At 53.2% G+C, this 27,940-nt stretch overlaps 1 protein-coding gene across 1 annotated transcript; it reads right to left on the bottom strand.

Moving 5' to 3' along the window:
• Window positions 1–238: 238 nt before the first annotated feature.
• Window positions 239–26,770, bottom strand: PG998_007094 (nonribosomal peptide synthase; the record flags this gene model as incomplete). Its single annotated transcript, XM_066873910.1, has 15 exons — window positions 239–433; window positions 507–2,299; window positions 2,564–3,515; window positions 3,569–6,876; window positions 7,291–10,093; window positions 10,397–13,348; window positions 13,431–14,734; window positions 15,034–16,680; window positions 16,749–22,515; window positions 22,942–23,414; window positions 23,467–23,874; window positions 23,944–24,190; window positions 24,246–25,939; window positions 25,993–26,101; window positions 26,696–26,770. The coding sequence occupies 15 exons, from the start codon at window positions 26,768–26,770 to the stop codon at window positions 239–241; spliced, it is 23,727 nt and encodes a 7,908-aa protein (XP_066729855.1).
• Between the last annotated feature and the right edge of the window lie 1,170 nt (window positions 26,771–27,940).

The following is a 27,940-nucleotide window of genomic DNA, read 5'->3' as shown; positions in this document are numbered from 1 at the left end:
TCGGAGACAACACTATTGGAAGACCTATGGATATTGGGACACTGATATTATACTGATAGATATTTTGAAAACCAGTAGGAAATAAGCCATTAACCTGAACTCCCTCTTTCCTTTTCCCGCACAAGAGACGTGACAATCCAAAGAAACCCCCGAACCGTATTCCAACAAGCAACCGGAACACCATCCATCCTGATACAAAAGAAATATCACCAGTGACTTGTTGCTTGTCTTCTTTTGCTTAAACTGCCAATTGGCTCACGACTTCCGCACAAGTCACCATACCCCCATCCGCCCGTCCCATCATGCCCAGCACGCTCTGCAAACAATCTAGCGCGCGCTGCGCATCGCGCTCCTCCACGACCGAGCTCCAGAACGAGAGCGTGACGTCCAGCGCCCCGCCGCCCAGTTCTGAGACCGCGACCACGACATCGTACTGTGAAAGGAAGAGATAGTCAGCACCATTGCCCAGGCGCGAAAGAGGAAGGGAAGAAAGAAGGATAACTTACCGCCATGGGGTCGGGAGAAGGGAAAGCTTCAAAAGTGATTTCATGCGGCTTCTGTCGCGGCCGCTGCTGTGGTCTCGCATCGCCGCCATCACTCATTTCGTTTTCGCCAGAATCGTCGGCATTGAATGCCGCGAGTATGTCCGCGTCATCGAACTTGCGCATATTGACCAGGGTGTTGATCTTCAGCCCGAGCTCCGCGGGCGCCAAGTGTGAGTGCGGCAGCGCCTCCAGCACGGACGCATGGACGTCGCAGACGAGGCGGGAAAGCGATGCCGCTTCGAGGTCCGTCGCGCGGACGCGCTGGGGCACGATGTTGACAAGGAAGCCCAACGCCTCCGAGGGGATGACGGTGCGCGCGCTGGAAAGGTAGGCGAACAGGACATCCTGGTCGCCGCCGCCCGCAGCATCATCTATGCATATGGCTTGGAGCACGAGACCCCAGGCAGCGTACACCAGCGAGGGTATCGTCGTCTCGTTGTCCAGGCAGAAGTCGAGTAGCTTTTCGCCCTTGATTTGGCAGTGGAGTTCTTGCAAGTCGGCGCGCGCGGTGTCGCTGCTCGCTATGATGGATTTAGTAAGTGGGAAGGACCGGGGTTGGATCGCATCCATCTCTGTCCTCCAGTAAGAGGCCGAGGCCTTTCGGTCCAGGGTTTGAGCCTGAGAGAAGTAGTCTTGGAGTGAAGGGCCGGCTTCGAAGTCAAGCGTGCCGGAGTATGCGCTTGCAAGTTCCTCGAACATGGTCATCAGGGAGAACCCGTCAGTGATGGCGTGGTGTATATCGATGCGACACAGAATTCTTCCCGAGGGCGTCTTGGCAATGGTGACATGGTGCATTGGACTGAACTCAGCCCACAGTGGTGCAGGGCCTGAATAGTTCTGTAGGTTGTCTGATTCTTCAATCTCAATATGCGAGACCTTGGCCATGTGCTGCTTGAGAATAACTTGCCCGACGTTGTTGACGAACACGGCGCGAAGGGAAGGATGGCGGTCGACGACCTGTTGCCACGCCCCATGCAGCAGTTCGGCATCCACCTTGCGCCCACCCGCCTGCTGCGGGAGGATCTCGATGATTTGAGAGATGTGGTAGTAGCCGGAGCTTGGGCTGTCTTTGCAGGCTTGAAGCACCTCGTTCTGGGCGCTGGTCGTGGGCAGGATGTATTCTACCTCATTGGGATCGAAGGGGGCAGGCATTTCGTCCAAGAAAGACGACTTGCCCAAGGTTTCACCACTGCGCTCGGAGCTGGTGACGCTCTGGGTGGCGTAGGCTTCGTCCACCTTGGTCTCGGCCAGTGCGGCGATCTTGGCAATGGTTTTGTGTGTTAGGATATCCAGTACGGAAACTTGCAGGCCGCTCTTGATCGCGGCCGTCGCAAGTCGCATAGCGGAGATGGAGTCACCTCCCAATTTGAAGAAGCTATCATCAATACCAATTTCCGTCTCTTTCACGCGGAGGACTTTGGACCAGACCCCACGTAGGCTGCGCTCAATCGCAGTCGATGGCTCTCGCTTGGTTGTGACGTCGTCGGCAAGAGATAATGTTCGAATCATGTCAGCTGGGAGTGCTGACACGAAGTCTTGGAGACTTCGTCGGTCGCGTTTTCCAGCGAGACTCCGTGGAATTTCGCGGAGGGGGACGAAGATGGAAGGCATCATGTACGATGGGACACGCGCCGCCAGGTTAGTATTCATGTTGCAAAGGGCAGAGTGTAGTTCAGGGGAGAACCCGACTCCCATGGAAGCATCTGGCTGATCGCCGACTGCGACGAACATGGCTAGGGCCAAACCGCTCTTTCCTGGCAAGGTCACTGCCTCCACTGCGAGTTGGGAGATGGAAGGCGGACAGCAAAGGGTGGCGTGGTGTTCAATCTCGCCAGTCTCGACACGTTGGCCTCTGATTTTGACTTGTGTATCCTTTCTTCCCAGGTAGTCCAAGCTCCCGTCGGGATTGTACCTCACGAGATCACCGGTTCGGTATAGACGTTTGGGCTCTTCGAAACCGGGCCACTTTACATCCTCTAGGAAGACCTCATCAGTTTTCTCGGGGAGTTTCAAGTAACCCTTTGCGAGGAGAGGCCCTTCGAGCACAAGCTCGCCGACGGTTCCAAGCGGTACGAGCTTGTGTGCATTGGAGCTCTCGACGACCCATGTGAGTGCACCGCATCCGACTCCGATATTGGCGGCAAGATCGGTGGAAGAGAGATTGGATCGCCCGACACAGGCCACAGTGCACTCGGAGGGGCCGTAGTAGTTGTGAAGGGCCACATGATCAGCCCATACGCTGAGATTGTCTTGTTTGACCGCTTCACCTCCGAGACAGATCGTCTTCAGGGTCGGAACTGCCTCAGGGGATAATGTTGCTTCAAGAACCGATGGAGTTAAGTCGGCTGTATTGACTTCCAGTCTGTTGATGAAGTCCTGGAGGTGATTGAGTTTCTCCTCTTCGGTGGGAACGCAAACAGCGCCGCCCCGCATCAGGGAGAAGAAGATGTCGCTGATGCTGACGTCGAAGGTGTAGGAAGAGAACTGGATCACCCGCGAGCCTGGGCCGTATCCCATGGCTGCACCATAGTAGGAACCGCTGGTGCACAATGACTGGTGTTCCAGCAAGATTCCTTTGGGTTTGCCGGTGCTACCACTAGTGAACTGGACAACTGCGACATCATCAGGTTGAGCTGTTGGCAAAGTACCCAGTCGTCGCGGGGCGGTTTTGCCAATACGGATGATCTCCTCTGGACCGAGCGCCAATACCGCCGCCACTGGTAAGAACTTGGAGGCGTGGCGTGACGAAGTAATGACAATGTCGGCATCCACGTCGTCGATGATGCCGTGTAACCGGTCGATGGGGTGTTTGGGGTCCAGAGCCACACAAGCTCCCCGGATTTGAGAATGGCCATCATGATCACTACTGTCCAGGGAGAAGCGGCGAAGCAGTACGGGACCTTGGTACCGGGGCCAATACCGAGGATGGCAAGACGATGGGCCAGGCGAGTAGAAAGCACATCCAGCTGGCTGTATGTCCAGGTAACCTCAGTTGAACACACAGCTAAGGCGTCGGGACGCACCTTAACTTGGTCCTCAAATATCTGGTGGACACATCCTTTAACTGTTTTGAGTTCATCTGCATTCCACTCTTGGATCTTGGAAATGTCGTTGTCGCCAAGTATGGGCAGGTTGCGCGCCGGCAGATCCAGCGTTGCTTCAGTAAACCCACCGAGCGCTTTCTCGAAACTTGTGGCCACACTCTGTGCTTGGAAGTCCGAGACCATGTCGGTGTAGTAGCTAAGCGTAACGAAAACGGACTTGTCCGAGACCGCAACGCTGACGCTCAGGGGGTACTCGGTGGGATCATGAGCGCTGACTTGGCTGAAGTTGAGTGCCCCAGAAGACTCCTCCGGTACAGAAGAGGCAACCTGGTAAGACATGATGCTATTGAATAGCGGGTGGCCAGCAATCCGTTGCATGTCAGCCAGTGAGCAGTTTTGATGATCGAGAGCGTCAATGTAGTCGTTGTGCACCTGCTTCACTAACTCTCCCGCTGTTAAGGTGTCGTTGAAGTCAACACGGCTCACAAGCATATTGACGAAAAGCCCAATTGCGTCACGGATCCCCTCAACGGGAGAGTCTCGGCCGGCGTTCAGATAGCCGTAGCAGACTTGGTCTGTCCCGGCGAAGTTGCGGAGTACCAGAGCCCATGCAGCTTGGAAGACGTTAGCGAGCGTGACAGACCTCGCAGCAGCAAAGGCTCGCAGCTTCTCGGGGTGAGAAATCTCGATTTCCAGATCACGAAGGTCTTTGGACTCCCCAGAGCGTGCGCCCCCGTTGATCATACAGGGCTCAAGTCCGTTAAGATATTCGCCCCAGTAATCAAGACTGGCTTGCCTGTCTCGGCTTTGAAGATATGAGACATAATCGCTATATAGCGGACCACGCCCAGCAGAAAGCAGGCCTTGGTAGGCCAGTTCCATGTCTCGGATGAGGATGCCATTGGAACCGCCATCGCCGACCGCATGATTAATGGCGATCTTGCAGTACGTAGTGCCCGATGCTACTGCATGGCAGACGATCAACTGCGCGGGACTTTCTACTTCCCACGCAAGGCTAGGACTCAGAGTGTTTGGCTTTTCGAGCATCTCCAGAGCTTGGCCGTCGGTGTCGCAAGTGAGTTCTACTGTCGTGTTGGGCATTACCTTCATCACGACTTGATTGAGGGCACTGTGATCGGAAACAACACCCACGAAGACGGTCCTCAAACTCTGATGACGGCGAACTACAGAGTTCCAGGCGTTCTTGAGTTTCTCTGTGTCCACAGGCTCTCCGTCCTTACAGCTGAGTTGGTAGATGGCATGAACCGTGTACAAGCCAGCGTCGATACTTCGCGACATCATCAAGGCTTCCTGAAGTGGCGTTGCGGGGTAGATGTCTTCAACATCAGCAGCCGCGATGTGGTGCTTCGGTAAGGAGTCTTCGACAAAGCTCACAAACTCGTCATCTGCCATAGAGAGCAATGGGAAGTCGCTGACGGTCAACTCTCTAGTGAGGCCTTGTAGGTCCTTGATAGCTTCGACTAGAGATCCTTCGGTGTTGGTAACCCATTGCCTGATCTGACTTTGGTTTCGAAGACTCCGGGGCCACATCATTGAGAAGTTCAAGTGACCATTCATCACACCGGATGAAATCTCGAAGATTGAGGATCGCTCCAGGTCTGGGCTAACATCAACAGTATCTGAGCCGAAACCATCTCGAGGTACCATTTCGAAGAGACCTTCGGCTCGTTCAAGTTGCTGGTACTGTCCCACGAAGTTCAGTACGATTTCCATGGGACCGCTTTGGGCGAATCGCTCTCTCCCTTCAGAGTTCAAGAAGCGAGAGGCAAAGTAAGACCACCCATTCATGGGGGTCTTTCGACGACAATCCTTCACTTTTCGGACGAAAGGCTTGATACCATCATCAGGATGGCTGGTAATATGCACAGGTGCTAGGGTGGTGAACCACCCCACGGTGGAGGAGACATCAATCGAGTCATCCCAAGATTCGCGACCGTGGTATTCGGTGAAGATGGTTGGCAGGTCGCGATCGCGGAATGTGTGCGAGAACGCATGGGTCAAGGCTCCGATGAGGATATCGACAGTGTCGGTTCCTAGTACTTGGCTGCAGTCCTTGAGAAGTTGTGATGTCAATTCGGCACTAAGTGTGAACGAGTATTCCTCCACGGCGTTGAAGGTGTTAGCTTCAGTCAGGGCTCCCCAGTAGTTGAGAGGTGCCTGTGGCGGGGTGAAGGGGAGTGCGGTTTCCGGTCGGATATCCTCCGCCTTCTTCTGTTGCAGCGCAAGCCACGTCTGGAAAGGCAGTGGCTTGTTTCTCTCCTGGGAGTTGTTTGTCGTGAGGTATTCCTCGAGGTCGCTTAGGATAATGCGCCATGATACCAGATCAACAGCAAGATGGTGCGCGACCATAAATAAGACTTGCTTGCCGTCGTGGTCAATGCAGACATCAGCCGCAAACACTGGTCCATGGAATATGTCCAAACCCTTTTGGCCAGCCGCCATGATTTGCCCAAGGTCAGATCCATTATCATGGAAGGACAGCCGGTATGCGCTGTCCGAGTGATGCGTGAGTTTCTGGGACCAAGAGCCATCCGAGTCCTTCTCAAAACGCGCTCGTAACATGGAGTGCCGAGATACTAGATAAGAAAAGGCATGTCGCAGTTTCTCCGTGTCCACCTCGTGGCTCAAGCGGACAAGGAAGCTTTGGTTGAAACGTCGGGGTTCCATGGCGTCGGGGCAGATGGTGTCAATTAGCATTGTCTGGATTGGCGATAGGTCGAAGGGCACGCCAACCACTTCATCTGCCAACTCTACACGTTCACCTTCTGGTTGTGAAAGCGAGGCAAGATGCTTGATCGTATGGCTCTGGAGCAGCTGTCGCACACTCAGCACAATACCGAACGATTGAAGGCGGGACACCAGCTGCATTCCAGTGATGGAGTCACCTCCCAGGGCCATGAAGGTCTTGTACAGCGGGATATCCTCAGGTGTCTGATTGAGAACCCGGCCAATTGCTTGCTGTATGATGCTCTCCGTCTTGGTCGTGGGTATTGTAGCGGCAGCCTCGTGCTGGAGCGAAAGTGTTTCCGCCCGTGCGACGTCGGGGTCAAGCTCTTCCAGCCAGTGCTGGATGCTTTTACGGTCGACTTTGCCCGACGAAGTAAGGGGGATCCTGCTGACTGCGTACCATATACGTGGTACCATGTAACGAGGAACCCGGGACGGCATGTCTTCACGGACTTGGGTCACAGCCTTACTCAAAGCTTCCCTTGTGGAACTGTCTTCGATGAACTCGAGTCGTTTGACTGAATTTGCGGTGGTGGAGGCTACAAGGACCGTAAGGATATTCTTGCAGGGACCGGATTTCGGAACGAGAGTAACGAATTGGGACGATGGCAGCATGTTGTAGAGGTGGTTCTCAATCTCACCCAGCTCGACTCTTTGGCCATTGATCTTGACTTGGGCATCCTTGCGGCCAATGAAGAAGAAAGAACCGTCATCGGCGTAGCGAACCAGATCTCCTGTCTTGTAGAACCTTCGTGCTTGGCCATGGCACCATGCCGGGCTGGTAATGAAAGACGCAGCGGTCTTCTCTTGGTCATTTAGGTACCCGTTGGCGAGGGTAGGCCCCTCTATAAGCATTTCTCCAACCATGCCTATGGGCGTCAACTGGTCGTGGTTGTCGGGATCCACCACCCAAAGCCGGGATCTTGCGGCAGGCCCAACGTTGCTTGGAATACTTTGGGGTGTTATTACGGTCCATGTGACAAACACTGTAGCTTCTGCCGGGCCGTAACCTTGCACCATTCGGACTTTTGAGGCCCATTTGTCGACATCCTCTTGGAAGACAGCATCACCTCCAAGCTTGAGAGTGCGCAATGTTGGGACGTCTTCTGGTGCAAGTAGCCGACTGACAGTTGGCGTCAAGACGGCGAATGTAACTTCCGCGTCACGCATCGAACCGGCGAGATCACGAAGCTTATCTTCGTCAGACGGCACCACCAGCGTGGCACCTGCGGACAGGGTCCCGAATATATTGTAGATGGACGCATCGAAGACATAAGATGGGAACTGGTATGCTCTGGAATCGCGGGTGAGGCCTACGGTATCCAAGTCCAGCATCTGAGCACTAGAGCAGACTGCTCGGTGAGACATCATGACTCCCTTGCTGCGACCAGTGCTGCCACTGGTGAAGATGAGGTAGGCTAGTCTGCTAGGGTCTTTGGGAGGCAGTGGAGATGTTTCCGCAGCTTGTTGATGACCGAACATTGTATCGGCCGAGACAACCAACGTTTGGTCGACCGATAGAGCAGGAGCCGTCCCGGAAGCCAACATGACTTTGGCTTTGGTCTGGTCGATGATGTCTTGCTGTCGGCTCTCTGGATGTTCTGGATCGATTGACACGAACGCTGCTCCAGCCTTCAGCACGGCCAGCATAGAAACAACAGCCCATGCCGACTTCTCGAAACACAGGGGAACGAAATCACCAGGGTTGACACCGGAACCGACAAGCATGTGTGCAAGCCTTGTTGAAATCTGCTCCAATTCGGCGTATGTAATCAATGCATCCCAGGAGTCAATTGCGTCCTTGTTTGGGTATTGGCGAGCATTTACTTCGAACTTGTCCTGCAGCGATGCTTCGACCGTAGCTGGGATATGTGAGTTCCAGTCATTGCAGATGGTATCGCGGTCCTCGGGGGTAAAGAACTCGAGTTCAGACAGTAGTGCCTCAGTGTTGGCCTCGGAAAGCTGGCGGATCACATGGCTGAATTGGAAGAGGATGCGCTGAACTTGGCGCTTAGAGAGCAGATGTGAATCATGGTGGGCTAGAAGTTCCACATGCCCCTTTTGCCCAATCGCACACTCAATAGAGAGCGGGAAGTTGTCAAACTTGTTCAGCTCTCCAGCGACTGGTACCAGCCAGGCACCCCCCTGTGCTTCACTCTTGGGCTGAATGACGAGCAGGTTGTTGAAGTCGCAGGCATCTTCTGCTCCTTGACTGAGGGTGCGGATGTTCTGGAGCCCAGCCTGCTCATAAGGGATGGATTCGGCTGCTTGCTGCTGTACCTCCTGCAGATACGTTGATATGCTCTTGGAGGTGTCAATGCGAACCCTTGTGGGGACTGTCGCTATAGTTGGCCCTTGAATCTGTTCGATGCCAGCTACAGGTGTATTCCTTCCATTTTGGGTCATGCCAAATGTCACATCAGTAGTACCGCTCAGCTTTCCGACCACCAACGCCCAAGCGGCTCGCATCATCGTGGCTTGAGTGATGTCGGTGTTCTGTCTGGTGGTAGGTAGTTGGACGGACTGAACAACTGTCTGGTCACTACTGGCGCGGTAGTCAGGCTGCGGAATTGGAGGGAAATCGGTTCTGGTGTAACCATCGAGTGCGGTGTTCCAATATTTGTCGCTGTCGCTTACATTTGAGCTGCAAATGTATTGGACGAAGTTGCTGTAAGAAGGTGTTTGGGTAGCCACACCCGACTCGTAGGCTGCGTAGACCATGTCGAAAAGTGCGCCAGCCGACCAGCCGTCGTAGGCCGCATGGTGAGCAGTCCAGATGAAGTAGTGCGTAGGTCCATCATGTATGATTGCATATCGGGTAAGGACGTCGCCCTCTGAGATTGACGACTGAGAATCCTTGAAGAGATAGTCTGCTAGGTCGCATTCGGCTTCGAACCAAGCCATCGGGCGATTATATACAACCTGGCAAGTGCCATGTGTCTCGGTGTTTACGAGCGCCGTCCGAAGAATTGGCGTGACAGCATATACGGCTTCCCAGGCTTTTTTGAATCGGATGATGTCGAGGTGTGGAGGTATTTGGAAGACCATGCGATTGACATAAGCAGTGTCGCTTCTCTGTGTGATCGCAAACAACGCTTGTTGGAGAGGCGTAGCTGGATACGCATCCTCAACAGCTTGCATGGATATTCCGGCAGTCTTCTGGATCCTATCAAAGACGCTCTGCTTGTCGGACAGAAGTTCGAAAGGCGGTACCTCGCTTACCGATACGGGTTCAGCTACCCCCGTCTTCGTTTCCACGAGTAAAGCCAGCGCCGACAGAACTGGAAGCGAAAAGAGCTCAGTGACGGATATGTAGACGTTCTCGCTGCGCATCTGCGATGCGACTCTCATGGCAGATAGGGAATCACCTCCCAGTTTGAAAAAATGGTCATCTGATGAGATACTGTCGGTCTGGATTCCAAGTATGGATGCCCAGACTGACTGCACGAACATCTCCGCTTTGGTCGAGACCTGCTGTCCACTAGATCCTCGTAGGGAATACAGATCGATCTGTTCCTGGGAAAGTGACTCGGCGAGTGCCAACATGGCCTTTCGGTCGGCCTTGCCTGCTGCCGATTTGGGCAAAGATGTCATGGGGATATACAAAGAGGGAACCATGTAGGTAGCGACCTTCTCGGACAAATCCCTCTGTAGTTTTGAGAGAGCATCTTTCAAGCTGTTGGAGAAGTCTGCAAGTCGCGGAGAGGAAGAAGGGGCACCCTCGATACCTGGGATGCTCACAAAAGCCACTAAGCGCTGGACAGCAGTCCTGCCGGATTTCAACACAGCAACAGCTGTTTCCGAGTGCGCTGGCAGGCATTCGAGAATCTGATGCTCGACCTCGCCAACTTCCATCCGTTGGCCGTGAATCTTGACTTGGCCATCCTTGCGGCCGGCGTACATGAGATTGCCATCGTCCCGATAGTATACCAGGTCGCCAGTCTTGTAGATGCGATCGATGATACTGGATGTGGACCAGGCCGGGGTTGTCTTGAAGGCCTGCTCTGTCTTGTCGGGGCTGTTTAGGTAGCCCCTCGCTAGTGTTGGGCCACTGAGAACCAGCTCGCCCAGTGAGCCAATGGGCGCCAGCAAGTCATGGTTGGCGGGGTCGACCACCCAAGTTTGAGTACCAATTGCTTTGCCAATCAGGCCAGCGTCGTTCGCGTCCTCTAGGCTTCCAATCGAAGCAAAAACGGCTGTCTCCGTCGGCCCGTAGCCAACAAGGAGACTCAGTTTCTTGGACCATTTCTCGATCAAGCTCTTTGGGACAGCTTCTCCAACAAGTGCCAGCGTTTCTAGAGACGGGAGGTTTTCCGGCGATAAGAGTTGTACCACCGAAGGCGTGAGCATCGAGAAGTTGACGCGCATGCGTCGCATTGCACCTTCAATGTCCACTGTTTTCTCCTCCTCCGACGGGACGCAGACACAGCCTCCCGATACTAATGTCGCCAAAGTTTCCGTGATGGAGGCATCAAAAGAGTATGATGCGAATTGAAGAGCCCGGGTAGAACAGTTAAGTCCAAGACCAGGTGCATGCTCGGCGATATTACTAGCAAGCGATCGGTGCTCAATGACCACACCCTTGGGCTTGCCGGTTGAACCTGATGTGAACAGAATATATGCAACGCTACTTGGGCTGACCTTCGGTAGCTCACTCTCATGAGTTGCTGGCAGAGCATTTATGAAGGCTTTGGAGATGACGAGGGTGTCAATGACTCCCTCAAACTTCCGAGCTTGGCTGGGCGACGTAAGGACGAGGTGTGCATCGGCTTCCTGGAGCAGGGTGTTGACACGTTCTTCTGGGTCATTGATATTCAAAGGGAGGAATGCAGCGCCTGCCTTCAGAATAGACAGAATCGCCACAGTCGTCCAAATCGATTTCTCAAAACAGAATGGCAAAATCGTGCCATATTTTACACCCCTGCGGACGAGGTGTCCTGCGAGACGGGTTGTCTGTTCATTCAACTCTTGGTACGAGAGCTCGCCATCCCATGCCGATACAGCCGGGGCACTAGGCTGAGAGATGGCGCGCAGCTTGATGCTTTCTGGGACGCATTGATCCACTGCTGCCGGCACACGGGTGTTCCATTGCTCAATGGTTGTTCGGTCACGGCTGCTGAGCAAATTGACGTTCCGAAGTTTCTGCTCTGGGGTACCGATAATTGCACTCAGGGCAGCTTGGAATGTGTGCGCAATGCTTTCCGCCCTGGAGCCTGTAATACCATTTCGCGGGGAGTATCTCACAACAAAGCCCAGCCGGTCTGTCGAATAAGCGGCATTGAGGGTAAGAGTGAATTCGGTTGGGTCGCGGCTATGCAGAAGATCCATCTGAAGCCCGCTTGGGGAAGTCATCGACGCATCGTTGAAACGCTGGATTGACACCACTGTGTCGAACAAGGCGCGGGTTGGGAGTTGCAGCTCATGCTGCATCTCAGCGAGTGAGGTATGCTGGAAAGGGAGACTATCAAAGAAGTCCTGTTGGACTTTGTTGGCCAAACCCTGGATATCCATGGTATCGTCGCTCATGTCTAGCCTGCATGGCAGGACGTTGATGAAAGGGCCAACTGTCTTCTCTATACCCTCAATAGGCATATTGCGGCCTGCGACTGCGTAACCGAATGAAATATCATCCGATTGGGTGTATCGACGCAAGACCATGGCCCAAGCAGCTTGGATCACTGACGCCTGGGTAATTCCATGTGTGTCAACAAAGGTACTGAGCGCTTGTGCGGTCCCATCAGCGATGGGTACTTCGACCGAAGTCACCTCTTTAACCTCGGGAGACCGCGCCACAGACTTGATGGGAGGAATGAGACAAGGGTTTGCGCCTTTAAGGTAGCGCATCCAATGCGACAAGGATTCGCTGGCATCCTGCTCGTGAAGATAGGCAATGTAGCCGTGGTAGGATGGGCTGGGGCCATCATCCAGATTATTCTCCAAAGCTGCGATGAGGTCGCCAAATAGCAGATCCATCGACGCGCCATCCATGAGGGCATGGCTGATCTCAAGCTTGCATAGCACGCCGGCTGAGGTCTGAATGACGGTCAAAACGTGAGGAGCGCCATTCGACCAATCTGCCGGAGCGCAGGCTTCCAAAGTAGCGAGGGCGGAATCACCTTGCACGTCAAGGATAATGATCTGTGGATGCAGGTTCTTGAAGACGATTTGGTCAAATGCTCCTTTGGATGTCTTGGTTTCCATAAACACAGTTCGAAGTGAAGGGTGGTGGGCAACGACTCTGGTCCATCCGGCGCTCAAGGTTTCAGCCGTGATTGGTGTGGGTGAAGTCATGTTAAAAATCACACATGTGCGGTACTGCTCAGCATTCATGGTGTTGTTGAGTAACATTGCCGTCTGAAGTGGTGAGCAGGGGAAGACATCCTCCAACTCGGTCCAGTCAGAAGCACCAAAGCGAGCACATGCCTCAGATATCTGATCATCAAGCTTGTCATGGGTAGTGTCTAGGAGTGGAAAGTCGCTCAACGTTGGCACCGACTTCTGATGCTGATCGCATAGACTATCGATCAGAGCTTCGAGTGTATGCTGCACTGAGTGCACCCATTCTCCAAGGCGTTCGACGTGCTTCATGCGATCATTCAAGATGAATGACATCTGCAATTGGCCGTTCCGAATAACGGCGGATACTTCGATCAAAGCAAATCGTGGAGTATCGGGGCCAACGTCAGAGGCTTCTTCCGGCAATTTACCGTCGAAAGGAACGAGCAATTGGTTCTCCGCCTCCAACTGTTGAAACTGTCCGGCATAGTTGAAGATTATTTCCGCCATCAAGTCATCCTTGAACGCAGTTTGTCCATCGGGGTTCAGGTACCTTGAAGCGAAGTACGCCCATCCGTTCTGAGGGATACTGCGACGCACATCTTTCACTTTTCGTAGGGTCTCCAGAGGCGTGTTGTCGGATTTCGCAGACACGTGAACGGGACACAGGGCAGTGAACCATCCAACCGTCGATCCAATGTCGATGGACTCATCCCAAAGGCTCCCTGCCATGTCCTTCGACGAACATGGTAGGGCTATCTCGCTCGCTAAAGATGCCACTGAAGGCCCGGAACGCGGATGCCAATAGTATATCTACCACATCTGTGCGAAGAACTTCGTGACACTGGCCGATCAACAAAGAAGTTAAGTTCTTGCTCAGGCTGAAGCTCTCACTCCTGGTCATACCATAAGTATTCTCCTCGGGCGTCGAGATACCCCAGTACGAGAGGTCACTGGCGTGAATATCAGACGGCAGAGCCTTTCGTGGGCCAAGTTTGAGTCGAGCATGGTCGGCTTGAAGTTTCATCCACGATTGAAAGCTCAACCCTGCCGGCTCAGGCAATGGTTCGCCACGAAGGGTCTGCTCCAATTCCTCTAATACGATCCTCCACGAGACCAAGTCGATCACCAAATGGTGTGCAGTTAGGAAAAGCAGCTGCCCTTGGCCTTCAATATCATTCGGAAAGAACACACCCCGGAATACCGGGCCATTGATGACGTCTAGGCTATTGGCAGAGGCGAGTGTTTCGGACGCTGATTGCATGTCTTGAGCGTCACTGACCCAAATACAGTCGGCTGCACTGGGAGCCCTTCCGACAGTCTGTTGCCATCGACCTTTAGAGTCTTGACCGAATGTTGCTTGCAGCATTGGGTGCCGTTCGACAAGTCCTCGGATAGCCACGGTCACATCCGAAGGGCTAGCTGTTCGTGTCAGCTTCATGAAGAAGCTTTGGTGGAATCGGCGACGGCCAGCAAACTCTGTTTCCGAGTCCAGGGGCGGGCATTGGGCATGGAGATCCACATAGTGTTGTTGAATTGGCGTGAGATCGAATGGTTTTCCGAGATTTTCAGAGGTGACCTGAGTGGTGGCACTTTGGCTGCCTTCTGCGCTCATGGAAGTCGCGAGCTGCGACAGGCTGGCTCTGCTCATCAACTTCTTGAGACTGAGTTTGATGCCTTGGCTTCTGCACTTGGCTATCAGGCGCATGGCGCTGATGGAGTCGCCACCTAGTCCCATGAATGACTGGTTGATGCCTGCCCGTGTAGAGTCAATGTTTAGTACTTCGGCCACAATTGCATGCAGCCTCTTCTCGTCCTCGGTCTTCGCAAATTCGATAGCGGTGGGAGCAAGGAGGTTGTCAATCCGTTCTTGTTGCCTTGTGTCAATCGCTGTGACCCAGCGACCGATGGTTGAGCGATCTCTCTTGCCGGACAGTGATATGGGAAGAGAAGTGACGAGTATCCAGGCTTCTGGCACCATGTAACTGGGCAGATTCTCCGACAAGGCATCGCGCATCTGGTTGACCATGGTACCGGCGAACTTCTGTTGCTTGGCCGATATGAGTTGGAGGGGGTGGAATCCAGAGCTGCGAACTCTTCGAGTACGACTACAGCAGCAATCTTTTTCTCATACGGCCCAGACTTCGGGAACACAACACATGCCTGGCTGACTGAGTTGAGCGTATCGATGTTCTCTTCAATCTCGCCCAGTTCGACTCTCTGCCCACGGACTTTGATTTGCTGGTCCTTGCGCCCGAAACACTGGATTGACCCGTCCGGGCTGTATCGCACAATGTCTCCGGTCTTGTAAAACCGGTCCTCGGGCGACCATTTGAGGCCGGTAATGAACGCAGATGATGTCTCTTCAGGTAGGTCAAGGTAGCCACGGGCAAGAATAGGACCTTGCATTAGGAGCTCACCAGGACAGCCAATTGGCATAAGAATATCAGGGTTGTTGGGATCGACGATCCAAGTAAGTCCACCACTGCCGAAACCAGTGTTGGTAGCCCTGGTCTCTGTAGTCATATTGGAGTTGATCAGGCATAGGACTGCGCATTCTGTTGGGCCATAGCCGTTCATCAACCGAAGGCTCCCGGCCCATGTCTTGACGTCTTCTTGGCTCAAAGGCTCCCCTACGAGAGCAAGGGTCTCGAGTGATGGCACATCTCCAGGTTCCATGAGTCTTGCCACCGAAGGAGTAAGAGAGGCCCAGTTAGGCTTCGCTTCTTGGATCATGCTGGCGATGCCTGCCTCATATGCCTGCTCACTGGGGATGCAGATGCATCCACCCACAGTGAGAGTCGCAAGGGACTCCATCAAGCTCACGTCAAAGGCGAAAGAGGAGAACAGAAGGGCACGGGTGTCTGGACCCATCTGCAGGAGCTTGGTATAGCTAGCAGCACTGCTCAAGAATGCTGCATGCTCAATAACGCATCCCTTCGGTGTCCCGGTACTTCCGGATGTATAGATCGCATATAGCAGGCTATCGGGCTGGTAGCTAGGTGTTGGCGGGGCCTGATCGGACAATTGTCCTATGGCGTCTCGGCTGACTTCAATAGTACGCCATTGAGTGTGATTCCAGCCAGTGAGGTTCTTGGGGGAACTGAGGACGAATCGTGATCTTGTGGATGTCACCACGAATCGCTGTCGCGCAGGCGGCAGCTTGTCGTCGAGGAAGACGAACGCGCCCCCGGCCTTAACCACCGCCAGCATTGCCACGATGGCCCAAAGTGACTTCTCGAACGCCAACGGGACGAGCGTCTCGCACGTTACTCCTAGTGAATGAGCAATATGGGCAGCCAGGCGCGTCGACTGCCTGTCTAATTCTTCGTAGGTCATTTCCCCATCCCAAGACGAGATGGCAACGGCAGCCGGCGATTCTTTTGTCCTCTTAGCAATGACATCCCAGACACACAAGTTCATCTTTGGCGGCTGGTTGGCGTTCCATGAGTTCAAGTCAAGCTTGTCTTCAGGGCAAACAAGGTCTATGTCACCGACCGTTCTGTCCATATTCATACTCAATTGGCGGATGAAGTGTTCAAGCTGAGCAAGCAAGCGATCCGTTTCTGCGAAGCTCAAAACTTGATTGTCATATGTTGCTGAGAGCTTCACCTTGCCTGTCCCCAGCGTACACTCCACCACCAAGGGCTGTGTGAAGAAGTTGCCTGCGTCAACAGGAACGTTCTCAACACCAGGAATTGGTAAGATGTCAGCATCGTCAAGAGCGCCTGGCTGAATGACCATCAAACTTCGCAATTGGCAAGCGGCTTCGCAAGAGGCGTCGAGGTGTCGGATGTGCTGCAGCCCAAGATATTCGTACGGGATCATGGACAGAGACCCCTTGTGTACCTTAGATATCATGTCTTTGATCTTGTCTGATGGATCATAGCGAATCCGCACTGGGACGGTGGCAATGGTTGGGCCGATCATATCAGAGATGCCTGGCAGATCCAAGTTGCGTCCAGCGTTGGTCGTCGCAAAGACGACATCCCGTGAACCAGAATGATGCCCCAACAGCAGCGCCCATGCTGATTTGATGATAGCTGCGAGGGGGCGTCTGACTGGCCCTGCCGCAGGTCCATAGTTCGAGCTGTGTTATGACGAGCGTCGGCTTGGTAAGTCGGCGATGGCATACGAGGAAAGTCACACGTTGTCGAGCCGGCCAGCTCAGCGGTCCAGAACCTCTCCGCGACGGCACGATCTTGGTCGAAGACGTGCCAAGCATAATCGGCAAATGGGGGCGGTTTCTGTAATGGCTTCCACTGGTACGCCTGTGAGAGCTGATCCATGATGAGTGAGACAGACCACCCATCGTAGATTGAATGATGCATGGTGCACACTAAGTATTGTCTCTCTTCGTCAGAGATCAATGCGAAGCGCGCAAGTGCATCACCATATTCCATTGGCTTCTTCTTGTCGGAGGAAAGATAATCATCAAGAGACTCCTCATTCTTGATCACCATCCGATCATTGTACACAATCTGGTAGCGCTTCCCGAATGCGCTAACAATCCGTGTTCGCAATATGTCATTGTTTCTTCTCACAGCCTTCCAAGCGTCAATATAGGCTTCAAGATCTGCATCGTCCGAAATTGAGGTCACGAGCTGCAGAACATAGGCGCCTGGCTGGCCCAAAGATATCGATAACATCGCATCTTGCAACTCAGTGCAGGGATACACATCCTGGATCTGGCCAGCTTTCAATTTGTGCGTTTCAATTGCGACATTGGTTACTTCAGTCTTCATTTCTTTGACGAAAGCTTCGAGGCTGCCGTTGCGCGAGGGATCCTCTGGTTTGGTGTTGATGAAGGTGGCCACAGCAGCAAGCTCCTTGACAGTCGGGTGGTTGAAGACGTCCACAACAGTCATGTTAACATTTGCTTGTCGCGCCGCTGCCACGAGCTTGATTGCCTTGATCGAATCTCCTCCACGATGGAAGAAGTTATCGACAGTAGACAATGACGTAGGCTCAACTCCCAATGATGTAGCGAAGAGACCATGCAGACTTAGCTCCATGGGTGTCGTTGGAGGGCAAGCCTCGGAAAGTCCAGTCAGCGCGTAACGGGCAATACTGGATTCGGGGACCTGGCAAGCCAAGTCGATCAACGCCTTTCGGTCAATTTTTGTTGAGGCGCTTAGTGGTATGCGATTGACTGGAATGAACATGGAAGGTATCATGAAGGACGGGACCTTGGTCGCCATGGTCGTTGTCAGCTCTTGAAGGCTCTTCAGCAGATCGTCTGACATGGGCAATGCCTTTGGTTTGGTGTTCAGGTCCGTCGATTCTGAGGTATTGATGAAGGCAACAAGTTGTCTGTCCCTAGCATCGCCGGAGCGAGAAATGACCGCGGCAGCCACTTGCTTTAATGTCGATGTACTAGTCATGATGCATTGCTCGACCTCGCCAAGTTCCATTCGTTGACCACGCAGCTTCACTTGATCTCCGTCTTTCCGCCCAAGGAAGTTGAGGGTCCCGTCGGCGTTAAGACGGACAAGATCTCCTGTGCAATAGAAGCGAGAGGTGTAACCCTGCTCGCACAGGGCGCTATTGGAGGTTAACCACGCCGGACTTGAGATAAACACAGCTGCAGTCTTTGTGGGCTCATTGATATAGCCTCGAGCCACAGGAGGTCCTCCCAAGAGGAGCTCGCCCGGAGAACCGACTGGTGCAAGTCTCTGTGGGTTTCTAGGGTCCACAACCCAAAGAGTCTGGCCCAGGCGATGTCCCAAGTTTGACCCGCTGCGGGCGGCATCGATCCTGGGGTGCATAAGCGCGACGATGGAGCACTCGCATGGTCCATATGCATTCTTGAGAACTACCGAGTTGGACCACGTCGTCACATCGTCAGCAGACATTGCTTCGCCGCCTAGTAATAGTGTTTGGAGATTTGGAACATCGGACGGCGTCAGGAGTCTCGCAAATGATGGGGTAAACAGCGCCCAGGTGCAGTTGGCGCGTCGTATGAATTCGGCGATGTCATAGGATCTCTCGTGGTCGTTGGCAACGCAGATACATCCACCAGACAGGAGAGGCATAATGGTCTCGCAATAGAAGGCGTCCCAGGCGTAAGAAGAGAACTGCAAGACTCGCGTCGTGTTGTTGATGTCTGCCGCTTTCGTCAAAGGCTCCACGTTGCTCGCGATGGCTTGGTGTTCGATAACCACACCCTTCGGTTTTCCGGTTGTGCCACTCGTGAAGTTGATGTAAGCGGCGTTCTCCGGTTTCACGGGCGTGACATTGGGACGCTCGTCTTTCATTGCCTTCAGACTCATAGAGTCGACAACAATGGATCTGACCTGTGTATCAAGGCACTCGCGACAAGTCTCAAGAGTGTCTGGCGATACCAGTACTATACGGGCAGCCACATCCTCGGCTATACCTCTAAGACGGGAAGCAGGGTGTGAAGGGTCAAGTGCGACAACACAGCCACCGGCTTTCCATACCGCCATCATGGACACAATTGTCCACGCGGATTTCTCAAAGCACAACAAGACATTGGTCTCGGGTCCGACGTCCATACGTAGGAGCTTGTTTGCCAGCTTGGTTGAAAGAAGATCCAACTCGGCGTACGTCAGACTCAATTCTGTCGAGAACACCGCTGGGGCACTTGGCACCATCTGCACACGGCGTCTGAAAGTGTCGTGAAGACATTCAGACTTGGCAATGGGTGCCGGAGTGTTGATGTCAATATACTTTTGCAGTGTCTCGTTGCCGATAAGATCAATGCTTCCCATCTTGATGTCCGGCTGTGCCATGATGGTTTGCAAGGCCAGTACCAAGGCCTCTCCGATGTTCTGGGCGTAGGGGGTGCTTAACTTTGACGCCCAGTGAGACATGTAGGCAGAGAAGGTTGTCTGACTGAGCTCAAAATGGAGCGTGAGAGCGAACTCTGTAGGATCGTGGAATTCCAGAGGTCGCAGGGACATGGCAGAAACCGAGTTATCCTCGTCAGGAGTGCGTTGGAAATCGAGAACAGTGTTGAATAGAGGCTGCCCACCAAGCTCTAGAGAATGTTGCACCTCCGTCAAAGAACAGTATTGGTGATCCATGCTTTCGGTGTAGCTTTGGTGCATGGCTTTCACAGCATCTATTGCGGCAATACCATAGTCAACCTTGGCGTGTGTGACGAGCATGTTGACGAGAACTCCAGCAATCTCCTCGATCCCGTTGATTGGGGCATTGCGTCCGGAGGTGAGATACCCAAAGGACACCCGATCCATCGATGTGTAGGCACTGAGCACCCTGGCCCAGGCCACTTGCAAGAGAGCAAACGGGCTTACACTATGCTGCTTGCAAAAGGTGTGCATCACATCGGCGGAAATCCCAAGCGCCAGAGGCTGTATTTCAAGGCTGGTCTCATCGGGTGTGTCGGAAAGATTTGGGAGGCAGCATGGCTCTGCACCTGCAAGTTCGGCCTCCCAAAACTTGAGGTCTGAAGTTTGGTCACGGTCCTGCATATGATGCAGAACTTGACTGAATCGTGGGACGCTTCCGTCTATGTCAAGCCCTCCAGTATAGGCCCGACTAAGATCCCTGAAAAGCACTTGACAAGATTGTGCATCGAGTATGCAGTGGCTAAAGTCAAATCTGACCAGGGCTCGGCCACCAGCAGTGCTGCAGATGCTGAAGCGGTGCATGAGCCGTCCGGTGGGGTAGTCGTTCTTCCTTAGGTTCTTCCAGAGCAAGAGGGCTTCATCAACCGACTGTGATGTTGAGATGTTGATTTCCGGTATTACTTGAGGCAGGACCACTTGAACATGGTATCCAGTGTTGATAGGGTGATCCACAAAGACACTTCGCAGTACTGGGTGCCGACTAACGACTTGTACCCATGCTTCTCGCAAACGCGAGACATCGATAGGCGCCCCTGTGGCTGAAACGACCTCTAGTGTCTCATGAACTGCATAGTTACCCGAGTGTTTCCCTTGCGATAGGAGCAGTCCTTCCTGGATACCGGTGCAGGGGTAAGCCTCTTCAATCTCGAACGAGCTGTTCTGTGGACGCAGAGGTTGAAGTCGGGTTTCCAGGCCGGAGATGAACATCGACAAATTGTCGTAATCAAGTTGAAGGAGAGGAAAGTCGGACAAGCTGTACATCTTTGTTGTGGCTGGCAAGTCCGTCGCGATCTTGGTCAAGGTGAGTTCAACCTTCTTAATCCACTCGCAAATCTGGTTCTGGCGGCCTGATTTAGCGCTGAACGAGAAGTCGAACGTCACCTTACCAGCCTTGACAACCGTCGTGATCTCAAACAGGGCTGTCCGCTTGGCATCGGAACCCAGATCAGGGGCTGGGAGCGGGAGCATTCGGAATAGGCCGTCGGAGTTCTCCAACTGTTGGTATTGTCCTTCATAGTTGAAAATGACTTCCATTGACATGTCATCCAATGAGTCTCGGGCCTTGACAGTATCCAGAAACCTCTTGCCGGTAGTCTCTTGGCTTCTTCTCGTGTCCTTGGTAGCTCGAATGGTCTGCATTAGATCCACATTCTGTCCTACCCACGTAATCGGAACGGACAAAGGCCAAATCGCGGTGAACCACCCGACAGTGCCTGTTGCATCCATTTCATGGAATGCTTCGTGGTCTCGACCATGGCCTTCGACGAAGACATTAGGCACGTTGCGATCCGTGAATACCTCCGCAAACGAATTGAGAATCGCGGCAACGAACAGATCCGTTGGCTCTGTCCTCAAAGTATTGTTGCAGGCACCAAGAAGCTGACCAGAAATATTTTGATCTAGTGAGAAGCCAAGCTGGCGGGCGTTCTTCTCGATGTTGAGGTGCTCCTCAAAGTCCCAGTAGCTCCAGTCTGCGGTAGAGTTCAGATCCTGACTCTCATCTTGACTTTTGGCCAAGTCACCTGACTTGGCAATGCGTTCTTTGGTGAGCTGAAGAAAGGACGTCGGTAGAGTATTACTGAGTGGGGTATTCGATAGGATATCTTCAAGGTCTTGAAATATAACCCGCCAGGAAACAAGGTCGATGACTAGATGATGAGCAACCATGTAAAGGTACTGAAGGTCGCCCTTAGTCATGAGTGTTGCTGTGAAAACACGTCCATCTTCAATACTGAGTCGACACTGAACCAGCGTCGCATGTTCTGTTATTGAGGAGTCGTCTCCTATATCGGCAGTGTCAAAGATGAAAGATTGATGGACCACATCATTGTCTGGTTTTGGAATCTGTTGCATCCACCTCCCTGCAGATGACTTCTGGAAGCGGGCACGCAACATAGAGTGTCGTTTGACGAGAGACTCAAGTGCGCCGCGGAGTCGCTCCAAAGGGATGGGTCTTCTTAGCTCTAGCATGAAGCTCTGATTCCATCGGTTTGACTGCCCCTGGGTCGCGAAGAAGAGATTCTGGATCGGGCTCACTTCGACAGGCGTGTCAAATACCTCTTCGACATTCTCAGATGTCGAGGGCGAGCCCATCGTCTTGAGGCAACTTGACAAGCTGGCGAGTGTCTGATCGCGCAATACTTCTTGGACCGTGACCAGAAGTCTTTCAGCCCTGCATAGCGACATAACGCGCATCGCCGTGACCGAATCTCCGCCTACTGACAGGAACGTGTTGGATCGTGTGATCGATTCGATGGGAAGGTTGAGGACACGGGCCCAAATCTTCTGAAGCTTCTGCTCGGTTTCAGACATCTTCTTCGACTCTCCATCCTTCTCAACTCCGCTGTCTGTAGATGAACCAGTGACTCGAAGGAAGGTCTCCTGGCTCATCCCGTCAACCCATTGTTGAAGGCCCTTGGTAAAGATCTTGCCCGAGGTAGTGACCGGCAACTCCTGGAGTACGGCCCATAGTGTAGGGATCATGTAGGTCGGCAGCGCTCCAGCTAGCTTCTCTCGGACCTCAGAAATCACCTGAGCTGTAGCGCTGTCGCTGTCGTTCTCTGCTAACTGTATATGAGTGCCCGTGTGCTTGTGCTCCCCACGGAGAGACACAAGACCCACAAGGCGCTCTTCGCAGAGTCCTCTTGAACCCTTGACGACAGCGCATTGCCTGACTTGTTCATGCGATGCGATCTGGTACTCCACCTCGCCCAATTCCAACCGCTGGCCCCGCAGCTTGACTTGGCTGTCCTTTCTACCAAGAATTTCAACAAAGCCATCACTGTTGAGGCGGCCCAGATCACCAGTTCTGTACAGTCGAGAATATGGCTCAAACGAGGGATGAGACCACTTAGGCCTGTCAAAGAACACATTCGAAGTCTTCTCGGGTGCGTTGAGATAGCCTCGTGACACTCCTGGGCCTTGGACGCTGATTTCCCCAATGCACCCGATGGGCATCAACCTGTCATGGTCCGACGTATCCGTTATCCACACCGGTCCTGTCACGGCCTTCCCAATTAGAGATGGTTGAGAGAAAATGGTGAGTTTCGGTGAGCACGTCGACATGATAGCACTCTCAGCCGGACCGTACGCGTTGAAGACGGCGGTATGAGGTGCCCACGTCTCAAGAACGGCCCGGGAGAGTGGCTCTCCTCCCAATACAAGAACCTCAAGGCCTGGTACCTGTTCGGGTATGATCATGCTCATGACAGTCGACGTAGCGAGAATCCAGTTACAGTTGGTGCGTTCGATGAACCCAGGTAGGTCGTCCATCCTTTCGTCTTCAGATGGGATGCAAACGCAACCTCCCAGAAGAAGGGCGGCGAACATATCAAATATGCTAGCATCGAAAGTGTGGGAGGCGAACTGCATAACTCGAGACTTTTCATTCATCCGCAATGCAGTGCCATATGCCTGGCAATTCGTTGCAATCGCTCGATGGACAGACACGACACCCTTGGGGACACCTGGTTTCAGTTAGTCACACTTGCATCTTGAAATTGTTTGGGTAAATCTCACCAGTGCTACCCGATGTATATACAACTAATGCCGCAGAGTCCGGCGTTGTGATTGAGCCATGCGCGTCGCCCGAGGCCTCTGGGAGACCGCGAAGAAGGTCGTCATCCACGGAAACCACCGCTGCGCCTCTATGACGAAACAGGCGACTGTGTTCAGGGGATGTGACGATAACCGTGGCCCTTGTGTCATCAAGAATAGTGTCGTGACGGTCTGAAGGATGCTTGGGGTCGAGCGGAACGCCAGCACCCCCTGCTTTCAGAATTCCTAGAATAGCCACCACCGTATATAGCGACTTGGAAAAGCAGTAGGGCACTAGTGTCTCGACCTTCACGCCAAGAGATGCCAGGTGGTGAGACAATTGGGTTGAGAGTGTGTCAAGTTGGCTATAAGTCAGTTGCCCATCGTGGGCTACTACGGCAGTTGCCGTGGGGCAAGACAATGCTCGTTCATGGAAAATATTATGTAGGGTTGACGTACCTTGAGAGAAGTCACCGTGTTCCAAAGTTGAATTGATGTTCCAGTCGACCATTTGCTGGTATTGGGTTGACGAAACGATCTCCAATTGCCCAATCTTGTAGTCACTATGGGAAACCACAGTGGTTATGGCTTGAGCAAGGGTATCGGCGAGTACATCTGCTTGCGCTGGTGATATCCTATGAGTCCAATAGTCCAAATTCACCGAAGGGGCGTCGGCCTCTGTGTCAACGATGACCGCTATATCGTACTATTCTCACAATTAGACATCAAAGTCGCAAGTTGGTCCAGTATGTCTTGCGTACCTCTGTAGGCGAATATACGCTGAGCTGTTTGACCCCAAGGCCAGCTTGGGTATCGTCCGAGTCCAATGATAGAGCGTTCTGGAAGCCTATCACGGTATTGAAAACAATGTCTTTGGGAAGTCCAGCTGCTGTTTGTACATCGGCAAGAGAGTGATGTTGGAAGTCAAGGCTTTCTGTGGTGCGCCCCGCCACCTCCTTGATGAGTGATGCAACGGTGGTTGTTGGGTCAAACTGCACGCGGCACATCATAGTGCTCACAAGAGCCCCTGTGATTGACTCGATAGAGTCAATTGGAGCATCACGCCCTGAGGCTGTGTATCCGAAACAGACGTCGTCCTGGTTCAGATATGCGCGCAAGACAACAGACCAGCAAACCTGGAACAAATGGAAAAGAGTGATTTCATGGCAGCGGCAGAAGTCTGAAATCTCCTGTGTGATAGACGAGAGGTCGACTCGTGTAGACATGAGCTTACTTTCCGGGGACGAGGTCATGTCTCCGTCGAGCAGACTAGGAAAGTGGGAAGGCTCAGCACCGCCAAGGTATTCTGACCAGTACTGGAGACCACGAGAAGAGGGCTGGCGAACAATGTCATCAATAAATGATCGATATGTCGGACCTGGCCCTTGAGCCAACTTGCCGCCGTACGCAAGCTTGAGATCGCGCATCACGATGTCGATTGATCCACCGTCCGTAATGGCGTGGCTTATGTCCAATCGGGCGTAATGCTTGCCGGACGGTGTGGCAACTACAGTAAGGCGGTGGCCGATTTCACCGAACTCGGCCAGGGCACCGCCATGGTTGCCTAGGGACAAGAGGCGATCCTCGCTAGCATCATCGGTCATGATGCGCAAGACGCGAAAGTCGGCTTTGACGCGTCGGATCACGATTTGCTCAAACGGCGATTCGGCCGTGTTGCCTTCGACGAAGACAGTGCGAAGAGCGGCATGGCGGTCGACGACGGCTTGCCAAGCTTCCCGGAGGCGTTTGACATCGACTCTTTCATTATACTTGGGAGATGAGAGTTCGAAGAGGATGCGCATCACATACGAACCCGGCTTCTTGGCTTGAGCAATGAGGATGCCCAGCTGCGTCGGCGAGCAGGGGTACATGTCCTCCACCTCAGTGTCAGCGCCATGTTTGAACGAAAGATGATCGATACGCTCTTGGCGCTCGTCAGCAATCTTCAGGTTGTTGATTTTGTTGTTGATCGAGCCGTTAGTCCCGCCTTCCTTCGAGGAATGTAGTTCGGACTGGGTTTGTGGCTGTGGTTGTGGTTGTGAGGCGGCAGCTGTGGCTGGTGCAGCCACCTGCTTGGCAACTGACGCGAGCCCCTGAATCGTCTTGCCTCGCATGATGTCTTTCACCGGCACTCGTATGCCGGCTCGATTGAGCAAGGATGAAACTTTCATAGCTGCCACTGAGTCTCCGCCGAAGCTGGCGAACGAACGTGTTGTGTTGATATGGTCCGTTGAAAGTCCAAGGACTTTAGCCCATGCGTCGTGGATCTGCTGCACTAGATTCGCAGCGGCGGATGCACCAAATTCTTCGTTGGCTTCTGCGCGCGATAGAGCCCGCCGCCTGGGCTTCTGAGAAGGCATTCCAGCGTCCATAGCTGGCGTTGTCTGCACTTCGAGCCTGGAGCCCGTATCGCTCGAGACTCCCATTATTGCAGGTGTCGGTAAGGTGCTGGAACCTGTGAATGTCAGTGTAGTGCTCGAAAGGCTGCATTGGATTTGCTGATCTTACGCTCGCAATATGTTACGGTAGGTTGAGTCAAGAAACGGTGGTCTTCTTTCCAGTACGTGTATGGTCTTCTGAAGACGAAAATGGGCACAACCAAGCCGGTTCCGTTTGACTATTCGAGGTCAAATTGGAAGATGCTGTGCCAGGTACAATGCAGGTTGAACAACGCGCGGGATGCTGCGGGACGGATGGTGCCTGAGTGGAGTGTACGTATATGTGTAACCAGCAAGTAGTTGCTCGAGTGGAGATCTTCGATGGAAAAATAAAAGCCGATTATGTTGGGTTGATATCGGAGGATGGGCGTTTGGGAGAACTCGACAGGAACTTGGAAGACCCAGGACAGTAAGGTCTGGCGATGATCTTTTGTTCCAGGCTTCTGTGGGGAGTCTTGTTGAAAAGGGACGGAGATTAAACTGCAGGAGGTCCAAAACACATGCTGCAACCTGTTTCTCGAACAAAGTGACGGTTACACTCATTTACATAATCGCCCTTTCGTGTAGACGACCAGAATATCTGAAAGTGGCGAGCAATAAGAAATGTCACCCTCCTTTAGTATACCCTGCAAGCCGGCCATCCGGCTAAGTCATAGGTCACGAAGAAACATCATACCACGGAGTCTGTATGCAGGGAATTACCAAGGTACAGAAGCCGCGAGTCGAGACGCTTAGCTGACCCCAGATTCGGTGTTTTAGCGGAATCCACCCACAGCATCGTAGTATTTCCATGGTTCCAGGCGGGCGGAACCCTCAGGGCGGGATCGAGAACCTTTTTTCAGGCCCATTTCAGCTGAACTTATCAAGATTGCTTTTGATGATGCGCACATTACTTGTTCGGTGCTCGCCATCCCTTCCCTTTATGGCGTACAGGGCCGATGTATACACAAGGCGGAAGAGAGGTATCCTGTACGAAAGCAAGACCTTGCAGCATCTGAAGTGGTCCATCCTGACCCCTGAAGCCCCCGGAGGCTGAGGTAGGGATGGAAAGGATCGGCGATATGGCAGTTTGTGCAGCACAGTATGACGAACTCGCCGCTGAGGATGATCGGTTCTCACATGATGCTTCGAACTTCGATGCAGATGACGATGACATCAGGGTTAATATATGTACAGTGACAGAAGTGGCTCACTCATCCAATATGTCTCGCCACGTGCTGACAGCGCCATAGCAAAACCAGTTTCTGGGATTTCTTTCGCCTCGGGGCGTTCTCAACGCTGTGGAGGCAGCTGTCAAAAGTCAAAATGTGGTGGCTTGGTTGGACAAATCAGGATCAACTCCTATAGTCCTTGGTCAGTGAGCTGAATGGGCGCAGGTAGCCACCATCAATAGCCGGGGGTGGAAACAGCGGTACTAACTGTTTAGCCGCATCCCGTCAGCATCAGTCGACGTATACAAAGATATAAAAAGAAAAGGAAAACCGGGGCCGATGCATGCGGGCTCGTGGGCCGGCCGTACTAAAGGGGGTTGACCACCAAATCCCAACGGCAGGCGAACCAATCATCTGTACTGCCCTTCCGCGTTGAAATAAGCTGCGGTTACCGAGATGGAGATAGAAAGAAAAATACGGGATTGCATCAGTTTCTTACCCTGCCGGATGGAGCACGTAATCCCCACGCTGGCTCACGTAGGCTCACATGGGCTTAGTCTGTCTTGGACTCGAGTATGCAGAGAGCAATTTCTGCTGCAGACCCAAGTCATGTTTGGTGGTCATCCTGGTCTAACTCGTCCAACTCGATATAGCTGAAGTCTTCTGGCTTCTAGCCCGGCCGGCCCCCACCAATACTTCCGGGTTAAGCGGGTCATGGACACGCACTCCCTTGTCATCTTGGTATCGCCGATTTGGTAAAAGTGAAGAGACCCAGCTGGCCCTCCGAGATTAAGCGGCTGAATGTACCATGGTGGCTCTGCATATGGTTCTGCATCGCCTTCTATTGTGCTGAACTTCTGTCACCAG

The sequence above is a fragment of the Apiospora kogelbergensis genome, assembly GCF_038363985.1.
Source record: "Apiospora kogelbergensis strain CBS 113332 chromosome Unknown utg000005l_segment0_segment0, whole genome shotgun sequence".
Lineage (NCBI taxonomy): Eukaryota > Fungi > Ascomycota > Sordariomycetes > Amphisphaeriales > Apiosporaceae > Apiospora > Apiospora kogelbergensis.
Note: the sequence above shows the minus strand (reverse complement) of the source record. Positions and strands in the feature narration are given on the sequence as shown.